The 18,323-nt window shown below is 43.2% G+C and overlaps 1 protein-coding gene across 1 annotated transcript; it reads left to right on the top strand.

The window, feature by feature from the left end:
• The first annotated feature begins 1,262 nt into the window (after positions 1-1,262).
• Positions 1,263-17,979, top strand: LOC131213877 (protein scalloped). Its single transcript, XM_058208085.1, has 8 exons — positions 1,263-1,363; positions 7,315-7,457; positions 9,214-9,352; positions 9,578-9,708; positions 10,931-11,134; positions 11,202-11,425; positions 11,530-11,764; positions 11,848-17,979. The coding sequence occupies exons 1-8, from the start codon at positions 1,303-1,305 to the stop codon at positions 11,959-11,961; spliced, it is 1,251 nt and encodes a 416-aa protein (XP_058064068.1). The 5' UTR covers positions 1,263-1,302; the 3' UTR covers positions 11,962-17,979.
• Positions 17,980-18,323: the final 344 nt, after the last annotated feature.

Consider the following 18,323-nt stretch of genomic DNA (forward strand, 5'->3'; position numbering starts at 1 on the left):
TCGTCACCATCACATCTTGTTGGTCTCTTGGTGTGCGCGCTTTGGTGCGTTGGGAGCCGCGTAGCGCCGACGGCGGTTTGTGCGTTAAATGTTAATTTTCGGAGGTAATATATATTATTGCACCCTTGGGTAATCCAATCTATCAAAACACAGACACACACACTTACGATCCGATGTAGAGAAAGTGCCGTGGGGGGAAGGGGGATGATGGTGATGGTGGTGTTTACCTGAGCGAAAGCCTATCCTCCGGCACGCCAGATACGAAAACGCAAAATTGCCGTTTTTATTGCGATTGCGATGTACGCAGATTTGCCGATGTTTTCCATCAACATCAGCACCACCACCACCACCGCCACCACCAGCGTCAACCTGCTGCTGATCATTAGGCTGGTCTGTTGTCAGCCGCCCTCTCTCCTTCTCTCTCCCTCCTCACGGTCATTCATATGAACCGGTTAAGTGTGTGTAGGGTTTTTTTTTGCACGTTTCGTTTGCATGATCATTGCACGCATCGTATGTCGTGTTGGCGTGATTTTTTTTCTCGTTGTTGTTGCTTGTTTTGGTTTTAGCTTGTTTTCCGTTCCGTGCTACAATAGTACAATTAATAGAGTGTCGGTGGCGTGTGTACATGTTTAGTATTTAGCCGCGGCGATGCCTTTCGGTTTTGTTAGTACAGTATTTAGCGCTGCATATTTGTTTTGTTTTTCGTAATTTGCGAGCTGCGGCCCGATTGAGTGAGTTGTTATATTTAGAAGTGTGACCGAAGTACTGATATGAAAACATGCCCCCGGTAGAAATCGAAAACAACAAACAAACGACCAAACAAATCCGGGGTGTGTCTAATGTGTTTGTATGAGCGTGTGTAATATTGTTTTTATTTTATTCTACATCATTACCCCTAGAATCGTGTACCGCAAATCGTTGTGACGCAAGAGAGTGTGTATGTGTGTGATTTTAGTTGTTTTTTGTTATTGTTTCGCGTTCGGCCCGCCAGAAGCTAAGTGACCCACCGTAAGTGTGACTCGCAGCGAAGGAAAAGAGTTAGAGCGGGGCAGCGAGAAAGAGAGCGAAAGAGCAAGCAACACAGGAAGGCAGAGAAGAAGAAAGAGAGCTAGAAACAGAGAGAGAACCAGAGCTTTTTAAACTTGGTCTGAACCTGAAACCAAATCAAAGACAAAGAGATGAAAGAAACTTCATGCTCAAAGTCTCTCAAATGACAACAACCAAACAGCCACCAAATTAGAAAAACCAACAAAAAATCAAAATCATCATCAAGTCACATTGTTGTCACCAATACTCTCGCGCATGAAGAGTGACGCAGGAGCCGATTATAAGCTGCAGCCGGACAAACATCAGCTTTTTCTAGGTAAATAATATTACTCACCTTTCAGCACGACAGGCGAAAAATGTTGACAACAGGCAGTGAAAATGGACGCACGCAACATTAGTTTAAAGGATAGGACACTTTTTTTATCTATTAAACAGTTGTCAGAAGCAGCTGTCAAAAATTACCGATTAACTATTAATTTTTACAAGGTGGCCTTTCGTTTTGTTCGTGCAACAATCTTCCCCTTTTCAACTGAAGAGAATCTTCGTACGCTTTTCTGCCCCAACTATTGGTGGTGTGTTAAAGGTACACTTAACCTTTGTAATTTATCTTTTCGTAGTCACCATTCACGAGAAGGTGCCGTCGGAGAACTGTCGAAGAAATGATTGCGCAAAAACCGTTTTGGGCGTCTATAGGCAACGTTGAACTTACGACTTATGATTTTGGTTATTAGTATAGTCAACTCCATAGTAAACAAAATATCTAACTCTATAAATGTTGTGATTTGTGTCCAGTTGCCACAATCACACAGGAACTCAAACGCAACCCTCAATTTGCAATCCCTCAACGATAGTTTTACACGTGATTACTCCATGTATTTCATTTTTTAAGCAAATGGAAAGAAGAATGTATTATAGAAATTGAACTGTTTGAGCTGGGGTCGAGTTTAGTTTAAAATGTAACGATCTTTCTTTGATCCTAAAACTAAAACCGGTTCCAGGAGACCACCGTCACCAATAAGATTGAAACACATACATATATTAACCAATCGGCAGCAAATGGATAACATTAGAAAGAAGAATGCCGCATCGTTCGCCCTAAGGTGTATCTTTTTATACACTCAGTCAACTTTCTATAGCCGCACCCAAGCTTTACGCACTTCGCCATGTTTGCAACGTATTTTTTGAAAAAATTACAATTTCAGTGTGATTTTTTGGTAAAAAATCAAATAATAGTATGATAGTGTGTGTGCAGCATTTGTTAAAATTAGTATACGTCAATTTCGTGACTGTCAACTTTCTATAGCCGCACTTTGAATTTTGCTTCCGAGAGTAGTGTTCGTAACGAGTTTTCCAAGTAAAATTCTTAAATATGCCAAAAGGAAGTGTTTTAAGTGAAAAAGAAAACGGATTGATAGAGGCATATAGGCTGGAGGGTGTAGCGATTCGAGAAATGGCTCGAAGAATTAAGAGACACGATAAAGTGATCCGTAATTACTTAAAGAATCCTAAACGGTATACAACTGTGCAGCATACTCTAAAAAAATCCAAGATGTCGATGAGGTTAGGTGATCTTTTCTGATGAAAAAATGTTAAATTTGGATGGGCCCGACGGTTTAACAGACTACTAGCGAGATTTACGCAAAGATCCGGAGTACTTCTCCTCCCGTAATTTTGGAGGAGGATCTCTGATGCCGTGGCTTGGGTTTTGCTCAATCTGGCTTTTACATCCTGTTAAAATGGACTCTAACGATTCTAGAAGAGTGCCCAAATTCTAGAAGAGTGCCTGATCCCGTTTACAGCTGCCCACAGACGAAAAAAAAGGGTTTTCAACAAGATAATGCTAGCATTCCCACCAGTTTGATGACTAGAAGATGGTTTGCTACCCATGGGGAATATTGGTTGGACAATTTTATACCGATTGGAAGCAATACAGCTCTATTGATGAAGCAATACAACTCTATTAAGTTATCTATTTTGGAAGCTTGGGAACAAATGGACCCAAAATTTTTGAAAAACGTGGTTAACAGTATTACAAACAGAGTTTTCCAAGTCATTCAGCGATCAGGAAAGCCAACTGACTATAAACCTCACAATAAATAAGGAGACTTGAAAAAAAATACACATATTGATCATTTTATTAGGTGTGGCTATAGATACTTGACAGTGCCTGTATCGTATTTGGTCGAAAAAAAGCTAGAAATCAAACAAATTCAATCCAACTAGATGGGTTTATTAATGATTTTTCTTACTTATAAAAGTCCCCAAACCAGAAGTTGAATAGAAAAGACGGGTGGGAAGATACGTTATAAACGTGGGTGCGGCTGTAGAAAGTTTACTGAGTGGATAGTAATATTCTGAGCCATTCGTGTTTATTTGCTGCGTGGCGTGTCAGAACGCGACCTATTTTGTTGTTTTTGTTTACATGATTCTCTCCTAAATCAACCATAGCCGGTGACGGCCACACTAAGAGTACATGATTCTTTTTCTGATTGTTTTTAATGTATCTCTCTCTCTCTCTATGGTTGGGGCTTGCAAAAGTAGAACAACGCTAAAACAGTAAAAATCTATCCCACCACGGTGCCGATAGTTAGTGACACGCCAAGCGCAGTGAAGTTTTTAGCATTTGTTTTTGCAAAACAAAACGTACAACGGTGTCGTCATAGTGCGCTCAACTGAAAGGAACTCATTAGTTGAGTCCGAATAAAAAGCGGAGCTTTTGCACCGCGCCCGAATAGATTTGCCACTCATGTTTGCAATATAGCGAGGTGAGATTGCTCACGCTGGCGCCTTTCGCTCTCACGATCTGCGAAACAGAGGATTCAAAAGCTGGAAGTACCCTTCGATTGTCTGCTTCTCTTTCGCACTAAGGGAAGTCGCCATCTTCGCGGCCAGTTCTTCTTGCCCTCGTCGCGATACACGCACACACACGTGCAATCGACTGGTTTATTGCATCTCAGCGCTGAGCTGACGCTTCTTCACGAATTGGTTGCTGTTTTAACACACTTTTGCGGTCTGCATTTAAAGAGTCATAATTCGGCCTACAACACACTATTTCTCGCTTCCAGCATAATAATCACATAGTGAGAGGAGGATTCTTACCAGTCAGATAGGCGACTAAACAATTAACAAAATGGGTAGATCCCGAACAAATTGCTTTGCAATACCCCACATCATCGGTTCCCAAGGGTAGGGGAGACTTCGCCGCCTTCGGTCAGGTTTGTTGTGAAGTTACCAAAGCGGCGCCATGAGGCCGAACCGAACCTAAGCGTTTAGTAAGTACCTACTGGACACCTCCTCGTGGTGGTCCCTGGATAGTACACGGCCAGTACTAACTAAGTCTCAGATCGATCGCCTAATCGATCAATACGGAGAGGGAAGACGGTGAAGCGACCTGAGCAGCCACATGATGTCTTCATCGTCATGGAGGTCGGTGAGGCAACCTGAGCAGCCACAGGATGTCTTCACCGTCGAGAACAGTGAAGCGACCTGAGTAGCACAGGATGTTTTCACTGTTCGATGTGGTTTCCACGCGCGTTGTTTTCCAGCCCAAGCGCAAGCGGATGTAGGCTCGTCCTTGTCGGGCGAAGTTAAGTCTGGCGACAGTCCCGCCTGAAAGGGCACATAAGAGCTAATAAATACTGATCTGTTTTTTTAGTCGTTAAAAACCCGGCATGCGGTGGCTGGCCGTATCTTTTGCAGATTTTTCCAGATCTAAATCACAAAATAAATACCCCACATCATCTGTGACAAAGGTTGTGATAGTCTAATAAATCGACAATACGGCATGCTACTAATCCAGCCGAGTCCATGGACGTTGCTTATGTTGGCCGGTGGTTGCCTTCGGTCAAATTCAACCCTTCTCTGGACAATTTTGCCAGTGCCAGTGTCTAGTGTCCTCAACATCAAGCTCGAATCAGATTTTGAGAGAAACGGCCGGTTTTTCTTGTTTGGTTTTTTGATTACTTTACCTGTTGTGCCCCTTTAACGGTGTGATTCCAATTAGTAGTGTTTAAATTCAGAATGGTAGCAGAACGTTCAAAAACATTTAGAAACACCTCACCGATAATTAAATGAGTAAAACCATAAAACAATTAATTTAAGACGATAGTACCAAATACACCTATTATAGTAAATGCTTTTTGCCCGATTTCATCATCTATCCATTTATTTATGACACTTTATTTTTCGTATTATTTATTATTATTTGCGTTAATGTGTGCTTGTGGAGTAGTAGTTGCTAGTGATGGATAGAGTAGCTGATCCCCCGCAGTTGGTTCCGAACAAAGTAGAGATTTGAAAAAGAAAAGTAGATGAAATTAAATGGAAGTGGCCAAGTCTGGAGCTGCTGGGGTAGCAGCTCCCAGCCACGAGATTGGATTGTATCTAGAACCAGTTTTGCTTTGTGTGCAGGCGTAGGTTTTTTTTAAATCTTAGAAGAACGGACCGGGCCGTATTTATCAGCCGCAGGTTGTCGTGGAGCAAAATGACCTTTCCGTGTCTTCTGGCTCCTTTTTGGTTGTTTTCCGTTGAGTGAATTTCGATCAGTGCTTCAAATTTACTTTATATCGGTAACGATCTGTAATAACTGTTCCATCCGGTGTTAGGAGCTTGTGTGACACCACACCTTTCTGGTCCCACACATCCTTGCTTTTTGCCGAATAGAGCTGGTTTTGCCGGGTTAAGTTGATCGGTTGTCCAGGACTGACCCATGCCTTTTCCGTTTGTTCTTTTCATATTCCAATCCTTCTAAACATTTAAAGATTTGATCGATACACGATTTTACGTGGGATTTACGTGCAAAGACAACACGGACACGTCATTAGCATTATACAATAGCATATCGTGCTCTGGTCCGACCCCCTCCTTTTATGCTGTTTGTCACTGGCCATGACAACGGATCGGACTGTTTAGGGCTGAGGGCCGTGCCCATTTTCGTAGTGGGCCATTGCAAAATTAGTTTAGAAGTGGTGCGTGCCTTAATATCTTATTGCTTCATATTTTATGCATTTTTCGATCGTCAAAGACGTCATTCGCTACTGTTGTCGTGGAATGCTCCGTAGCGGTGTACTGTACCTGCCTCTATGACGGTTCCGTGCGTAAGCGAAGGGAAATACGCGAAGGAAACGCAAAGGAAAACAGAAGAGAGGACACGAGGACAGGGGTACCGTGTACGATGCGCGCAATGCGCCAATTTACTTTACCTATACACCAACACACATACACACAATCACCAACACACCGATCAGCAGTGTTTTGCATTCCGGTGACAGAAAAGAAAATAGAAAAATAATAATAAGTACTCTCCGGGCGTTTCCGGATGTCCGGAATGCGCGCCGCAAGGCAGCAAGCGGAGTCCGTTATCCTGCAGAGTACAGTGCACCCCTCGAAAAGGGGCGCAAACGACGTTTCCTATACTCGAGCGATAAGAAAGTGCAGAGAGACTGGTTGGAAGGGAGGCAGGGGGAGGGGGCAGGACTATTCCTTCGTCAAGGATGTGGAATGTCGAATTAATATGTTGGAAATGGAATGCCGAGTGCCCTGCTTTGTTCCTGTTGGCTGGCTGTCCTGTGCGAGAAATACAGAGACAGGACGATGAGAGAGAGAGAGAGAGAGAGAGAGAGAGAGAGAGAGGGAGAGAAAGAAAGAGAGAGAGAGACAGGGAGCGGATTGGTACTGTTTCATGGGATAGAAAAATATCAAGGTTTGGGAACGGAACGGATGAGCAAGAATGCTGCTGCTGCTGCTGCTGCTGCTGTATAGAGCTCGGTTCCGGTCCGAGAAGGATATGTATCGATCCTCCGATCTTTTCTCTCTCTTCAAAGCGTACGTCATACTCGCGCGGCCAACTAAACAAGAGTTCTGAACTTTTTGCTACACATTCCTTGGTGTGTAACTTTGAGGGGGGTCTTGTTTCGAGAACTAGAGAAGATCATGACCAAAGTCTGGTCTGACTTGGCTCGGCAACCTTTCAAAAGTGTCTGGTGGATGGCCTCTTGGGAGTAATTCCCACGGACACACAGGACACACTGTAATTGTATTAGTCTTTGGAACATATCTTCCATCCTTTTAAAAAACATAAATCACACCAATTTGCGTACATTTGTTTATAGCATCTTAAATTGTTTATCGGGCACTCATAACATTAACGGTTCGACACCATGGCGAGGCTTCCGTCGTCTAGAAAGCTCAGGACCACAGGGCTACACGATGGTTGCCAACCAGTTACTAGCGACTAACTTTGCACCCCGTTCGTTTACTCATTGGCAGATAGCGGATTGGGAGCCAGCACCATTACGGCACGGTGGACACAGATGGGTCCAGGACCAACGGCCGGCTCGTTGGTCCCGGACGACACCAACGGCTCGGGCGTCGAAGGCGGCAAGCATTTGGACGTCGGCGACATGAGTGACGTAAGTACTAGCATCCAACACCCTACACAGGAAATCATCGACAGGTCACGCTCATTGTCTCCGAGATTTAAAGGACCTCGAAGTCCTCTCTCGCCAAGGACCGCTACGAACGCGTGAGTCACGCGCTCACAGTGGCCCGGCCGAATGTCCGTTGCCTACTAATACCACCGCATCTTGCCTAAATACCTAGTCGTGTCTTTTTTGTTCATCAAATAACAATTTACGATGTAAACAACACGCAACACGTGCTGCCAATGTGCGGAATTGCATTTGTTTAAATACAGCGTCATCCATTTTGTAGTTTAAAAAAAACAAAAACTAAAACTAAATAACACGCATGAAAAATTAAGATTTTAATGAATTTTATTTATTCTAAAGTTTGTATTAGGTGTTTGAATTAATTCCTTCCGTTTTACAATAGATGGCTTTATTCACTAAATATTTTTATTATGAAATATGTGTTTGATAGCTACTGTCATTACGCATCTAACGCAGTATAGGTTTGTTTGTTGAAGTGTAAACAAAACCCATGTAAACCATTTTTGAACCCAAAGGTTGAACCCACAATAAAAAAAAGGTTGATGATGAAGAATTGGTAGCATTACTCGATCGAAATGCATGTCACATGCAAAAAGAACTTGCAGAAATGTTAGGAGTTGACCACACGACAGTTTCCCATCGCCTGAGTGCCGTGGAAATGATTAGAAAAATGTTTTATGTGTTCCACATGAATTGAAAAAAAGAGACATTGAAAGAAGGAAAACCATTTGCGAATTTCCGCTTGTGCGACTGTAAAGAAACGTCAAAACCTATTTCGAAAATGCCGGATGGGAATTGTTAACCCACCCCGCTGTATTCATCAGATGTTGTTCTTTCGGAATAGTATTTGTTCCGTTACATGAGTAACGATTTGGCGGCACAGCGGTTGACTTCCTATGAAAGTATTGAAAAATAGGTCTCTGAGGGGATGGCTCCTACAGATGAGATGCACAATCTCATACTTTCATTAAGGTAGTCAATACTTTCATCAAATTAGTCATACGTTTTGTTGCTGTAGTTAGGTCACAAATGTAAAATAAAAATGGAAAGAATTAATTCAAACACCTAATACTTTGCCATTGTGCGTGAAACACAATACACAATTGTTATATAACGAACAGAAAACCCATCGCCCGGACTTTTTGTAGGCGAGGTGCACCGGTGCTAATGGGCAACTGACTTTTATCGGACTCCACCTTGCGGGGGAGTTCTGCGGGGAAGGAACTCGCCCTTCCAACCCTTAAGACTGGCCTGGCCTTAAGACTATGTGTGTTTGTTTGTTTATATTCCACAAGTTATCTATTTCTCTTTCTATTTTCTCATTTTTGTTCCTTTAGGACGTAAGTTGAAACAACCTTGGCTGCGGACTGCGGAAGGTCACCACCTACCTCTAGTATGGTAAACAACAACGCAGCAACACACACTCCCACCATCCTTACCAAGGCTTCTCGGTTGATTTTCGGTTGCGAACGAGGACCTGCCTCCACAAGTCTAGCGAAGCCGTCGTGATATGGCGGGATGTTGATGTTGTGTTGATGCGCTCTGTTTACCATAGAGATATGCTTCACAGTAGTCTCTCTGTTTTCCTATGATCAGTAGCATTCATCATCCGTGACCATTTTGTTTCTACTCCCACAAACCCTTCTGTCGCCCATCTTCCCACCTTCATTTATCACATCGTCCTCCTTTCCCTTTCCCTATCTAACGTTGGTGTTAGGACGAACAGGACCTCTCGTCGGCTGACGCCGAAGGCGTATGGAGCCCGGACATCGAACAGAGCTTCCAGGAAGCGCTTGCCATCTACCCGCCGTGTGGCCGCCGGAAGATCATCCTCTCGGAGGAGGGAAAAATGTATGGTAAGTAGCAAGTACTCACAAGAGTGCAAAAAAAGGCTCTTTTGCCTCCGAGCATCAAAATATGCTTCGAGAAAAGAAAAGCAAAGCTTTGACCAAGCTTTCGTTTCATTCGGTTTTTCTTGAAAAAAAAAAATAAATAACCGGCGGACTCAACCGTCCTTACAGCCAATATGCACGACCAAGGTGATAACCTTATTGGTTTTCTTTCTCCCTCCTTATTTGTAGGTCGTAATGAACTGATAGCCCGCTACATTAAACTCCGTACTGGCAAAACGAGAACTCGGAAACAGGTCAGCTCACACATACAAGTATTAGCCAGACGGAAGCTGCGTGAGTTTCAGGCTAAAATGAAAGTGGTAAGTACGACGTGTGACGTACGACGTGTGACGCACGAACTGCCAACTGTCTAGGATTAAGAATGAGAATTGTTGTTTGACCCAATTTGCATACCCGCAGCTCACAGAAAGCTTGTGTGTGACACGCCTATGATGGTTCCGTTAAAGCTCGTTTAGTGTTGAGAAAACATACCACAAGTAAACTCTGAATACTTCTGGCTTTTTTAGTGAAACGTCCTTTGTGTGGTAGTCGTCCTAGACAGCGTCCACTTGTCTGTGTTATTTTCATTATTTTACCCCGTTTTCACATGTACTATCCGCGGCCCGGTCTAGGATCACTCGATGGTGGGCGGTGTCAAGGATAAAATTTTCCCGGCACCTGACATCGCGATTCCTATGAGCAGTGCCCAGATCGTCACGATGACGGCGTCCAAAGGCGTTCGCCTTACCCCAGCCAATCCTTCTTACCACCACCTTCCGTACAACCAGCATCACCAAAACCATCACCTCCATCACCACCACCACCAGCCCCTACAGGGTACCGTTAGTGTAAGCGAAGATCTTGATGTATGAGTTGCTCGCTCGAGATTGCCGGCTTCTGCATAATATAGCGCGCCCTCAAGGAGCAGCCACTGCGCTGCGCCGTCAGCACTAATTCTGCGGCCACGGTTTTTTTTGTTAGATATCTCGATGCGACTGGCCATCGGCATCGCATTTGTTGTAGGGCATCGTGTGCGCGTCAAAGTACACTGTACTACCATTACTTCATACTACGCACAAGCTAATAGCTAAAAGCAGCAGCTGATTTGCGTAATTCGCTCAGTTTGTGTTTTCTGTGAACCGCAACCGTTCATTGCCAGATTGATGTACTGTATAGCTTCGGAGAGGAGAGCTTCGAAGGAGAGAGAGAGAGAGAGAGGCGCCGGTAGTGTTATAACACTACGCCCTCTACTTCCCTTCGTTATAACACTAAGTTCTTAATTATTTTTCACCCGTGTTCACTCGGTGCATGCTTCTCTAACCGTGTTAAAAGAGTTGGTTGAGGACTACCAATATAAGAAGCACACCGAAACAGACCCGGAATGTCTAAATCGCTTCGTGATGCCAAGGTCGCGATCGTCCTGTGGCTGTCGCCGGTTTTCGTGACACAGTCTAGACTAAAACCCACAACGTTTGAAAACGATGAACTGTTCAATCTAATCACAACCACTACTATTTGTGTCGTCCGTATGGCCTTTGGCAGCAATTCTGGCAGCCAGGGTTGCAGCCGAGCACATCCCAGGACGTGAAGCCATTCGCGCAACCCGGCTACCCGATAAAAACCGCGACCACGGTGTCAGAGAGCGCTCTACAGCCAGCGCATCCCTGGGAAGGACGGGCGATCGCGACGCACAAGTTCCGTCTGGTGGAGTACAGTGCATACCTGGAGCTGCGCGTGGAAGATAATGTGAGTAAAGAGTAGTTGCTGGGTTACCAGCAACAGGTTGGGCTAACGTCTGCTTGCTTGCTTGCAGTATCACAAGCACCTGTTTGTGCACATAGCCGATACGCCGGCCCACCCGCTGTTGGAGTCGGTCGAAGTGAAGGAGATTTACGATAAGTTCCCGCAGAAGTCAGGTGGTTTGAAGGAGCTCTACGAGAAAGGGCCAAGCAATGCATTCTTCCTCGTGAAGTTCTGGGCCGACCTGAACACCAACATCGCGAATGATGCTGGCGCGTTCTACGGTGTCAGTAGTCAGTGAGTACCTGCTGTTAGAAGTTCTGGAAAATTCTTCACAGCTCCCCCCCTCGCGGTTCAAGTTTTCATTCTCTAATCATTCGCTCTATAATCTCTACTTCCAGCTACGAAAGCAACGACAATATGGTGATCACCTGCTCGACGAAAGTTTGCTCGTTCGGCAAGCAAGTGGTGGAGAAGGTGGAAACGGAATATTCCCGTGTCGAGAACGGGCGTTACGTGTACCGCATCAGTCGGTCGCCCATGTGCGACTACATGATCAACTTCATCAACAAGCTCAAGCACCTTCCGGAGAAGTACATGATGAACAGTGTGCTCGAAAACTTCACCATCCTCCAGGTAAGGGTTGTGCGCACGTGCTCCCACCGGCGAATACGGTGGACGCGGATCGTAACCACCCTTTTTGCCTTTGCTCTATCCAGGTTATATCCAACAAGGATACGGAGGAAACACTGCTGTGTGTGGCATTCGTGTTCGAAGTGTCTACCTCGGAGCACGGTGCCCAGCACCACATCTACCGGCTGGTGAAGGAATAGCTAGACTCCGGCAGCCCCTACGCGGACCAGACCATTGTCAGCAGTATGTTAAATAATCATAGTCCTATTGTTAGCAGTAGTTACAACAATAATAGCTATAAGGAGAGGGAAGACAGCAGTAACACGAGCAGCGCCATTCTCAGCAACACAAACAACGTACTGAACGATACTGCTTGCAACAACGCTACTACAACTACTACTAGCGCTACCACCACCACCCTGTTCTTGCCAGTGATCGACATTCAGATGGAGACACTTTATCCCCAGCCTACGGCCGCCTGTTCTCCCCCGGCGCCGCCACCGCCGCCACCGGCGCCGGCTGTGGTTGCCACGCTGGGCATTGCAGGGGTTGTGCCGACCACCGGTGCCCTACTCGAGAAGCCGGGAGTTGTAGTTGAGCCCGTCGTTGAACCAGACCATCTGCACCAGGTCTCAACGGTCATGGCTGCAGAAACGACCAACGACCTTGGTGATGGTGCTGGTGCTCCTCGCCCATCGTGCTTCGCCGAGGAGTCGCGGCCACACCAAATGGGGAAGTGCGTCAAACAAGAACTGCTTGGCGAAGGGGGCGATGTGAACGATTACGCAGCCATGATCGCGATCGTGACAACCGCTACGAAACACTCTGAGGACTGTTAGGACCACCATCCATGCCCCCTTCTAACCCGTTCGCATTTCTTATTTTAGTTTAAGCTAATAGTGTTTGTCTGGCAGTTAAGATACTCACGCAAACGACGACAGCAAGACGCGAAGGGAGACTGCGTTGAACTGTTCTTGAACTAGACGTAAAATTAAGTAAAATAACAAACAGTGCCTATATACACATGAGGAAGCAAGCGGTACACTGGCAACTGTCGGCTAAAGTCAACATTTGGCGGCTAGAGTCAGCATTGGAAAGTGGTATGCATCCGGTGCATAATAACAAGTACTGTCACAATAGAATCCATAAATATGTAGGTGAAAGGCGCCATACAGCAGCTAAAGCGATTCTAGTAAGGAAAAGTCCGCAAACCATGAAAGTATACGTCACGGTGTATGTAGGACAAAGGACGCTATCCCTAACACGCCGATGACGACGGCGTACATTGAGGAAGTTTTCGTCAAAGTCAAATCTCCTTTCCGACTCATCAGAGCTGAACAGACGACGCATCTGCGGGATGATCGGGATGCTTGTGTGTTGAGGTGCGCCTCTCATATTTCATTTCGTGAAGCAAACGAATGTGTTTTGTGCAATGTGCTGGATGTGAAACTAAGAAGCTGCTGAGCAGTTTCAGATTTCCTCACTTTTGCCTTTTTTCGTTTTCAGCGCCCCATTTGGTAACGTTGCTATCTGGCTATGAATAAATTAGGTGGTTCCAGAAAGTTAGTTCAAGCAGGTGGAGATGGGTGGTTCCAGAAAGTTAGTCCAGAAAGTTAGTTCAACCAACCAGGTGCCCTAGACGTCAGCAGGTTTTCTATTTCTTTTTGTAATCAAACATTGCAGCACTGCATCAGACTTGCACCATCTTTTCGTTGTTTTGAGCTTTTTGTTAGGAAAGTTTGATTTGATTTGTTGCTTTTGGTGTTAACATCAGTTTTGATAGGAAGCTGGTTTTTCTATCATCGTGCGGCATAAATGTATCGGTATGAAACTTCTTTTCTTATCTGTTACATCAGTCATAGAGCCGTATTATCACCAATTGATATTTTTTGTCGCTTTCGAGCTGTGGTACAATACTATTAGTAAATTTATGTGTCGAGGACGAATGCTGTGGTACAATACTACTTGGTTGTATACTAAGTTTTGACGTTCGATTCCAAAGGGCGCAGCTATGAGCCTAATTTTGTTGGTTATATTGGTACAATCTTCAAATGAACGTTTCATGTGAAGTTTCATTTCAATCGGTCACTAAATTTTTTTTTTACAAGTCATTTAGTATCGGCATGTCACAGTATTTTTTACAATGAGAAAAATCAAATATCGTGCAGTGACTTTATTTTTATTTTTGGAAGGTTTAAAAGCAAAGGAGATTTATAAATGAACTAGCAGGTCCCTGCGAGCTTCGCCACGCCTCATTTCATTCCCATTTCTCGGCCCAGACGAAGGCCCAGACGAAGTGTAACGTAATGTTTTTGGCATTTCAGTTTAATGCCAAACTGCTGCGCTTCTGTCAAAACGTTTATGCACAACCAACCACAAATCCGACCACAGAACCCGTTAGTAAACGCTTTGTTTACACACAGAGGATAATATAAGTTCTTATTTGTTGGTGTAGCAACAAAATCGAAAAAAACAGAAAAAAAATATTCAGAATCAATTTATTTCTCTTCTATTTCTGTTTTCTCGGACCAAAAACACGAATGTAAATACTTTTGACATTTTGTTTTTATATTTTTGCTGCCACACGAAGCGTAAACGATTTGGCATTACAAAATAATTTTACGCTAGTTTTTACGCTTCGTGTGGCTTCAGCTAAATGAGCTTAGATTTTGTATGGGAGCCCTCCTTTGTAAAGAGGAAAGGGGTTTCAAACATTCACCAGAACAATTCCTCACCGTTAAAACCCTGCCTGCCGAAAACTACGCTGTGCAAAATCTCAAGCGGATTGGTTCAGTAGTTTTGGAGAAAAAGGGGTACAGACAGACAGACAAACAACCATTGAAATTAGTGAAAATTAGTGACAAAAGACCTGGTTTGAAGAAGAAAAACATCCTCTTTCCTCCATCCCATCCTCGAACGTAAAAACTTATTATACAACCTACTGTTAGTAAATTTATGTGTCGAGGACGAATGCTCTACGGACGAATCGGTATTGATAAGCAGTTCTTTGCAAGCAGTTCGAGCAGTTCTTACTTCATAGACAAAGTTTGCGGAGTTTTAATGATTGTTGTTTTAAGAAACCCGACCAATGAATTTCGAGCTCAACAAAAGTCGGAAACTGTCGGAAATGCCAACGTGCGCTGTTTTGCAGTTTGTGTTAATTTAGGCGTTTAATCCTAACAATATATACACAAGAGGTGATGGAATCTCCCCTTGTTCATATTGTCACAGTGATTTTTTCTTAACGCTTGCGGTCATAAGGTTGTGTTTAGTGGAAGGTCGTAGAACAACAAGCGGCCAGGTAGTATAACGGGGATGAGGAAAATTGCAGTGTGTGTTTGTACACCTATGTGTCAATTGCTAAAGGTGTGTGTGTTTGTATTTTTTATTCTCTTTTAAATTCATCGTGTTTTCGTTTTTGTAATCATTATTAAACACACCAATCAAAAATAACTCATTTTGATCTCCCTTAGTTAGTCATGTGAGATAATTATTTTAAACAAAATAAAAAAAGCTGACCGCGAGAAGAGCGTGCTCAAGAACGTTTACTCCGAACATGTGGACCTGTGGCGCTCGAAGTTGAAGCTGTTTAGTGGTAGCATTTCGTAAGAACGCGAACTTATCGAGAGTTTGATTGAGTTTTTCGGTAAAGATTCCAGCCGTTTACATCCGTTCGCACTACTAGAGGAAAAACAAAGAAATAAAAGAGAAAAGAGAAATAGAGAGAGAATGAAAGAGATAGATAGAGAGAGAGAGAAAAGAGAGAGAGAGAGAGAGAGAAAAGAGAAAGAAAGAAAGAAAGGAAGAAAGAAGAAAGAAAGAAAGAAAGAAAGAAAGAAAGAAAGAAAGAAAGAAAGAAGGAGAGAAAGAAAGAAAGAAAGAAAGAATGATGGCCCCTGAAACGTACATTACGGTCTTCTGTGAAAACCGCTCTGCTCTTCAGTTTTTATTGCTTTGTAATTAAAATTTACTGCTTTCCTTGTTTTTAATTTTTCGAAAACATTCGCCTATTTTGAGTAAAGGTGAACTCTTGTATGACCTGACTCCTTACCGTTGTTTCCTCGCGGGTGCCCCATGTCGGCTCGTTCACATATGCTACTGCTGAACTAAAATAGTGCGATTCCATGGGGACTAAGTGAGGGGCGGTGTTCGGCTGGCAATATATTCATGTACGGGGTGTGTGTTTTTAGTAGTTGCAATACGCGTTTTACATGTGCAGAAAAGAGGGTTGTGTGTAAAAACAATTTAAATCGTTCGCGGACGTAGGTACGAGAAACGCGCGCACACAAGGCCACATGGGAGGGAGTTCTTGTGCAGCATATTGTCCCCCATTTAATGAAATGTAAATATTTGAATGATCGAGGCCTAGCTGGGAAGATGTTTAAGGAACGAGAAAACTGAGACCCGAGAATCAACTGTAAGGAATTGAATTGATCCTGAGAATTGAGAAATTGAACACTGTTTAGTATAGTAGAGCAGAAGTATATTAATTTAAGGATCCCCCTAAGACGAGAAGGGGAGTCTACATACAACATTATAGTTAAAGCTAAATTGCATACAACGCAGCGTTTGATGTGCTATGCTATACTAAAGTAATTAATGCAACGAGCGAGATTCATACAGTAAATGTGAGTGTAGCACTGTAAGGTATCGGAAAATGACATTGAAAGTTGTGCGCGGCGCTGTGGTCAGACTTTATGGAAACACGATACTGACAGAGGATGCCTTTGCCGGTTTAGCAAGACGCGTGCGTATCATCACGACACAGTAAGGAAGGGTCGACCAGAAACAGTTTATTTTAGGTTCCAACGACACATTTGTGAACGTTAAATATTTACAAGAAAATGTCTGTGTTGTTTTTTATGTGGCAACTACAACCAATCATAGCGCTGTTTTTAGTTCAACAGTAACGTTAGATAATTCGCCGAGCTAAATTCGAGTTCCAGGACTAGTGTTTAAGTTCCATGATTTAAGGAAAACAAAAAAAAACATACAAATCGGAACGATACACTACAAACGCTGTAGCTTGTAACGATGTGCGCCATGCTAAAAAACGATATTTTTAAAATGCAATCGATCGAGACTACCATCCATAGGACTACCGTAAAACATTATACCGACATACATACGAACAACAAACACGCATGCCAAAGGTATGTAGAAGGATGCGGGCAACGTACTATACCAGGTGTAAAAGTTAATATTGTTCGGATTTTTAGATCAAGGAAACAGATCACTTTCAGGCGTAGGGTAAAATATTGGTACATTCGAAGTGATCCCTGTTAGATGCTACACATTTCACCACTCTCCGGCAAACTGTTTACTCCAACGAAACCTTTTTTCGTCAAAAACTATTCCTTAACCCATTTCTCGACATCTTAATGTTTGGCGTAATGATGCTCTGAAAGGCATGTCCCATTGAAGCCAGAAGGTGATAATCTGATGGCGTCAGGTCTGCAGAATGGCAATAACATATTTTTGAACTTTAATACCAAATGGAAAAGAAATACTTTGTTAGTAACATCTACAACATCATCCTGACAATTTCAACTTCTACACCTAGTACATCTGTACATCTGGTTAGAACCTCCGGATGCAAGACGAGCACTAATAATTTGCAGTCACATACACACATACACAGACAGACATATTACAGTATATTCACTCTATTTGTCTCACGCAACAATACTAAGAATTTACCATTGATCAACTGTACAACGAGATAGCAAGGAAAAAAAACTTTTCCGGAAACCAGAAAAAAGAAAGCCATGCATTACGACTACATAGCATAGAAAAATAGATGGGATCTATCCATCTGACGAAATTTTGCGTGTTATGTACATAGAGAATAAACATGCAACTTAATTTACGAAAGCTGGTTGCTTTAAAGAAAAAGCCCAATTAAGATAATTATTTAACACACACAAACATATACGATATGATCTTTGGACACATAAGAAAAGCTTCGGACGCAACACGAACGATCACTCAAATGTGGTCTTACATTTGTAAAAACAGAAATTAAGAACTATCGTTTAAGAGGAGGAGCGCCCAGCACAGACAGAGAAAAAGTAATCCCGATTCGTTTCAACTACCCAAAAGCAATGTATTAGAATGCAGCAATGTAGTGGGGAGAGAAATGAAAAAAAAAAACATGAATTCAAATAAAGCAACTATGACAGTGTTTCATGTTCGTGGTCATATTCCTGCACAATACACACTATGGAAAGGTTTACAATCCTTCTTGTGTGCTGTGCCCGAGAAAACAAATTGGTGATCCCGAGAATTGAAAGATGAAACCAAGGGATGAGTAATTCGTAGACGAAGTTGATCGAAGAGCATTACAGTTGAACTTGTAGCAATTATAAAAACAAAGCAAAACAGAGCAAAACACTACATGGAAGACGAACAATGCGAATGTATGACGATAAAGAAAGAAATAAAAATTCAATTCAAAACTGACGAAAATAAGCTGGAGTCTTGTTAAGTTCTGCGCCATCTTTCGTCATATTATTTCATTGTTACAGTAAAGGGCGTTGTGACTTGAAAAAGTCCGTTAAAC

Source organism: Anopheles bellator, chromosome X, assembly GCF_943735745.2.
Source record: "Anopheles bellator chromosome X, idAnoBellAS_SP24_06.2, whole genome shotgun sequence".
Taxonomy (NCBI): Eukaryota; Metazoa; Arthropoda; class Insecta; order Diptera; family Culicidae; genus Anopheles; species Anopheles bellator.

Bases quoted from the DNA above. Each gene is read 5' to 3' on its own strand.
- LOC131213877 (XM_058208085.1), top strand. From the start codon at position 1,303: ATGAAGAGTGACGCAGGAGCCGATTATAAGCTGCAGCCGGACAAACAT. The intron at 1,364-7,314 runs GTAAATAATATT...ACTCATTGGCAG, and splicing joins CAAACATCAGCTTTTTCTAG to ATAGCGGATTGGGAGCCAGC. The intron at 11,765-11,847 runs GTAAGGGTTGTG...TGCTCTATCCAG, and splicing joins AAAACTTCACCATCCTCCAG to GTTATATCCAACAAGGATAC.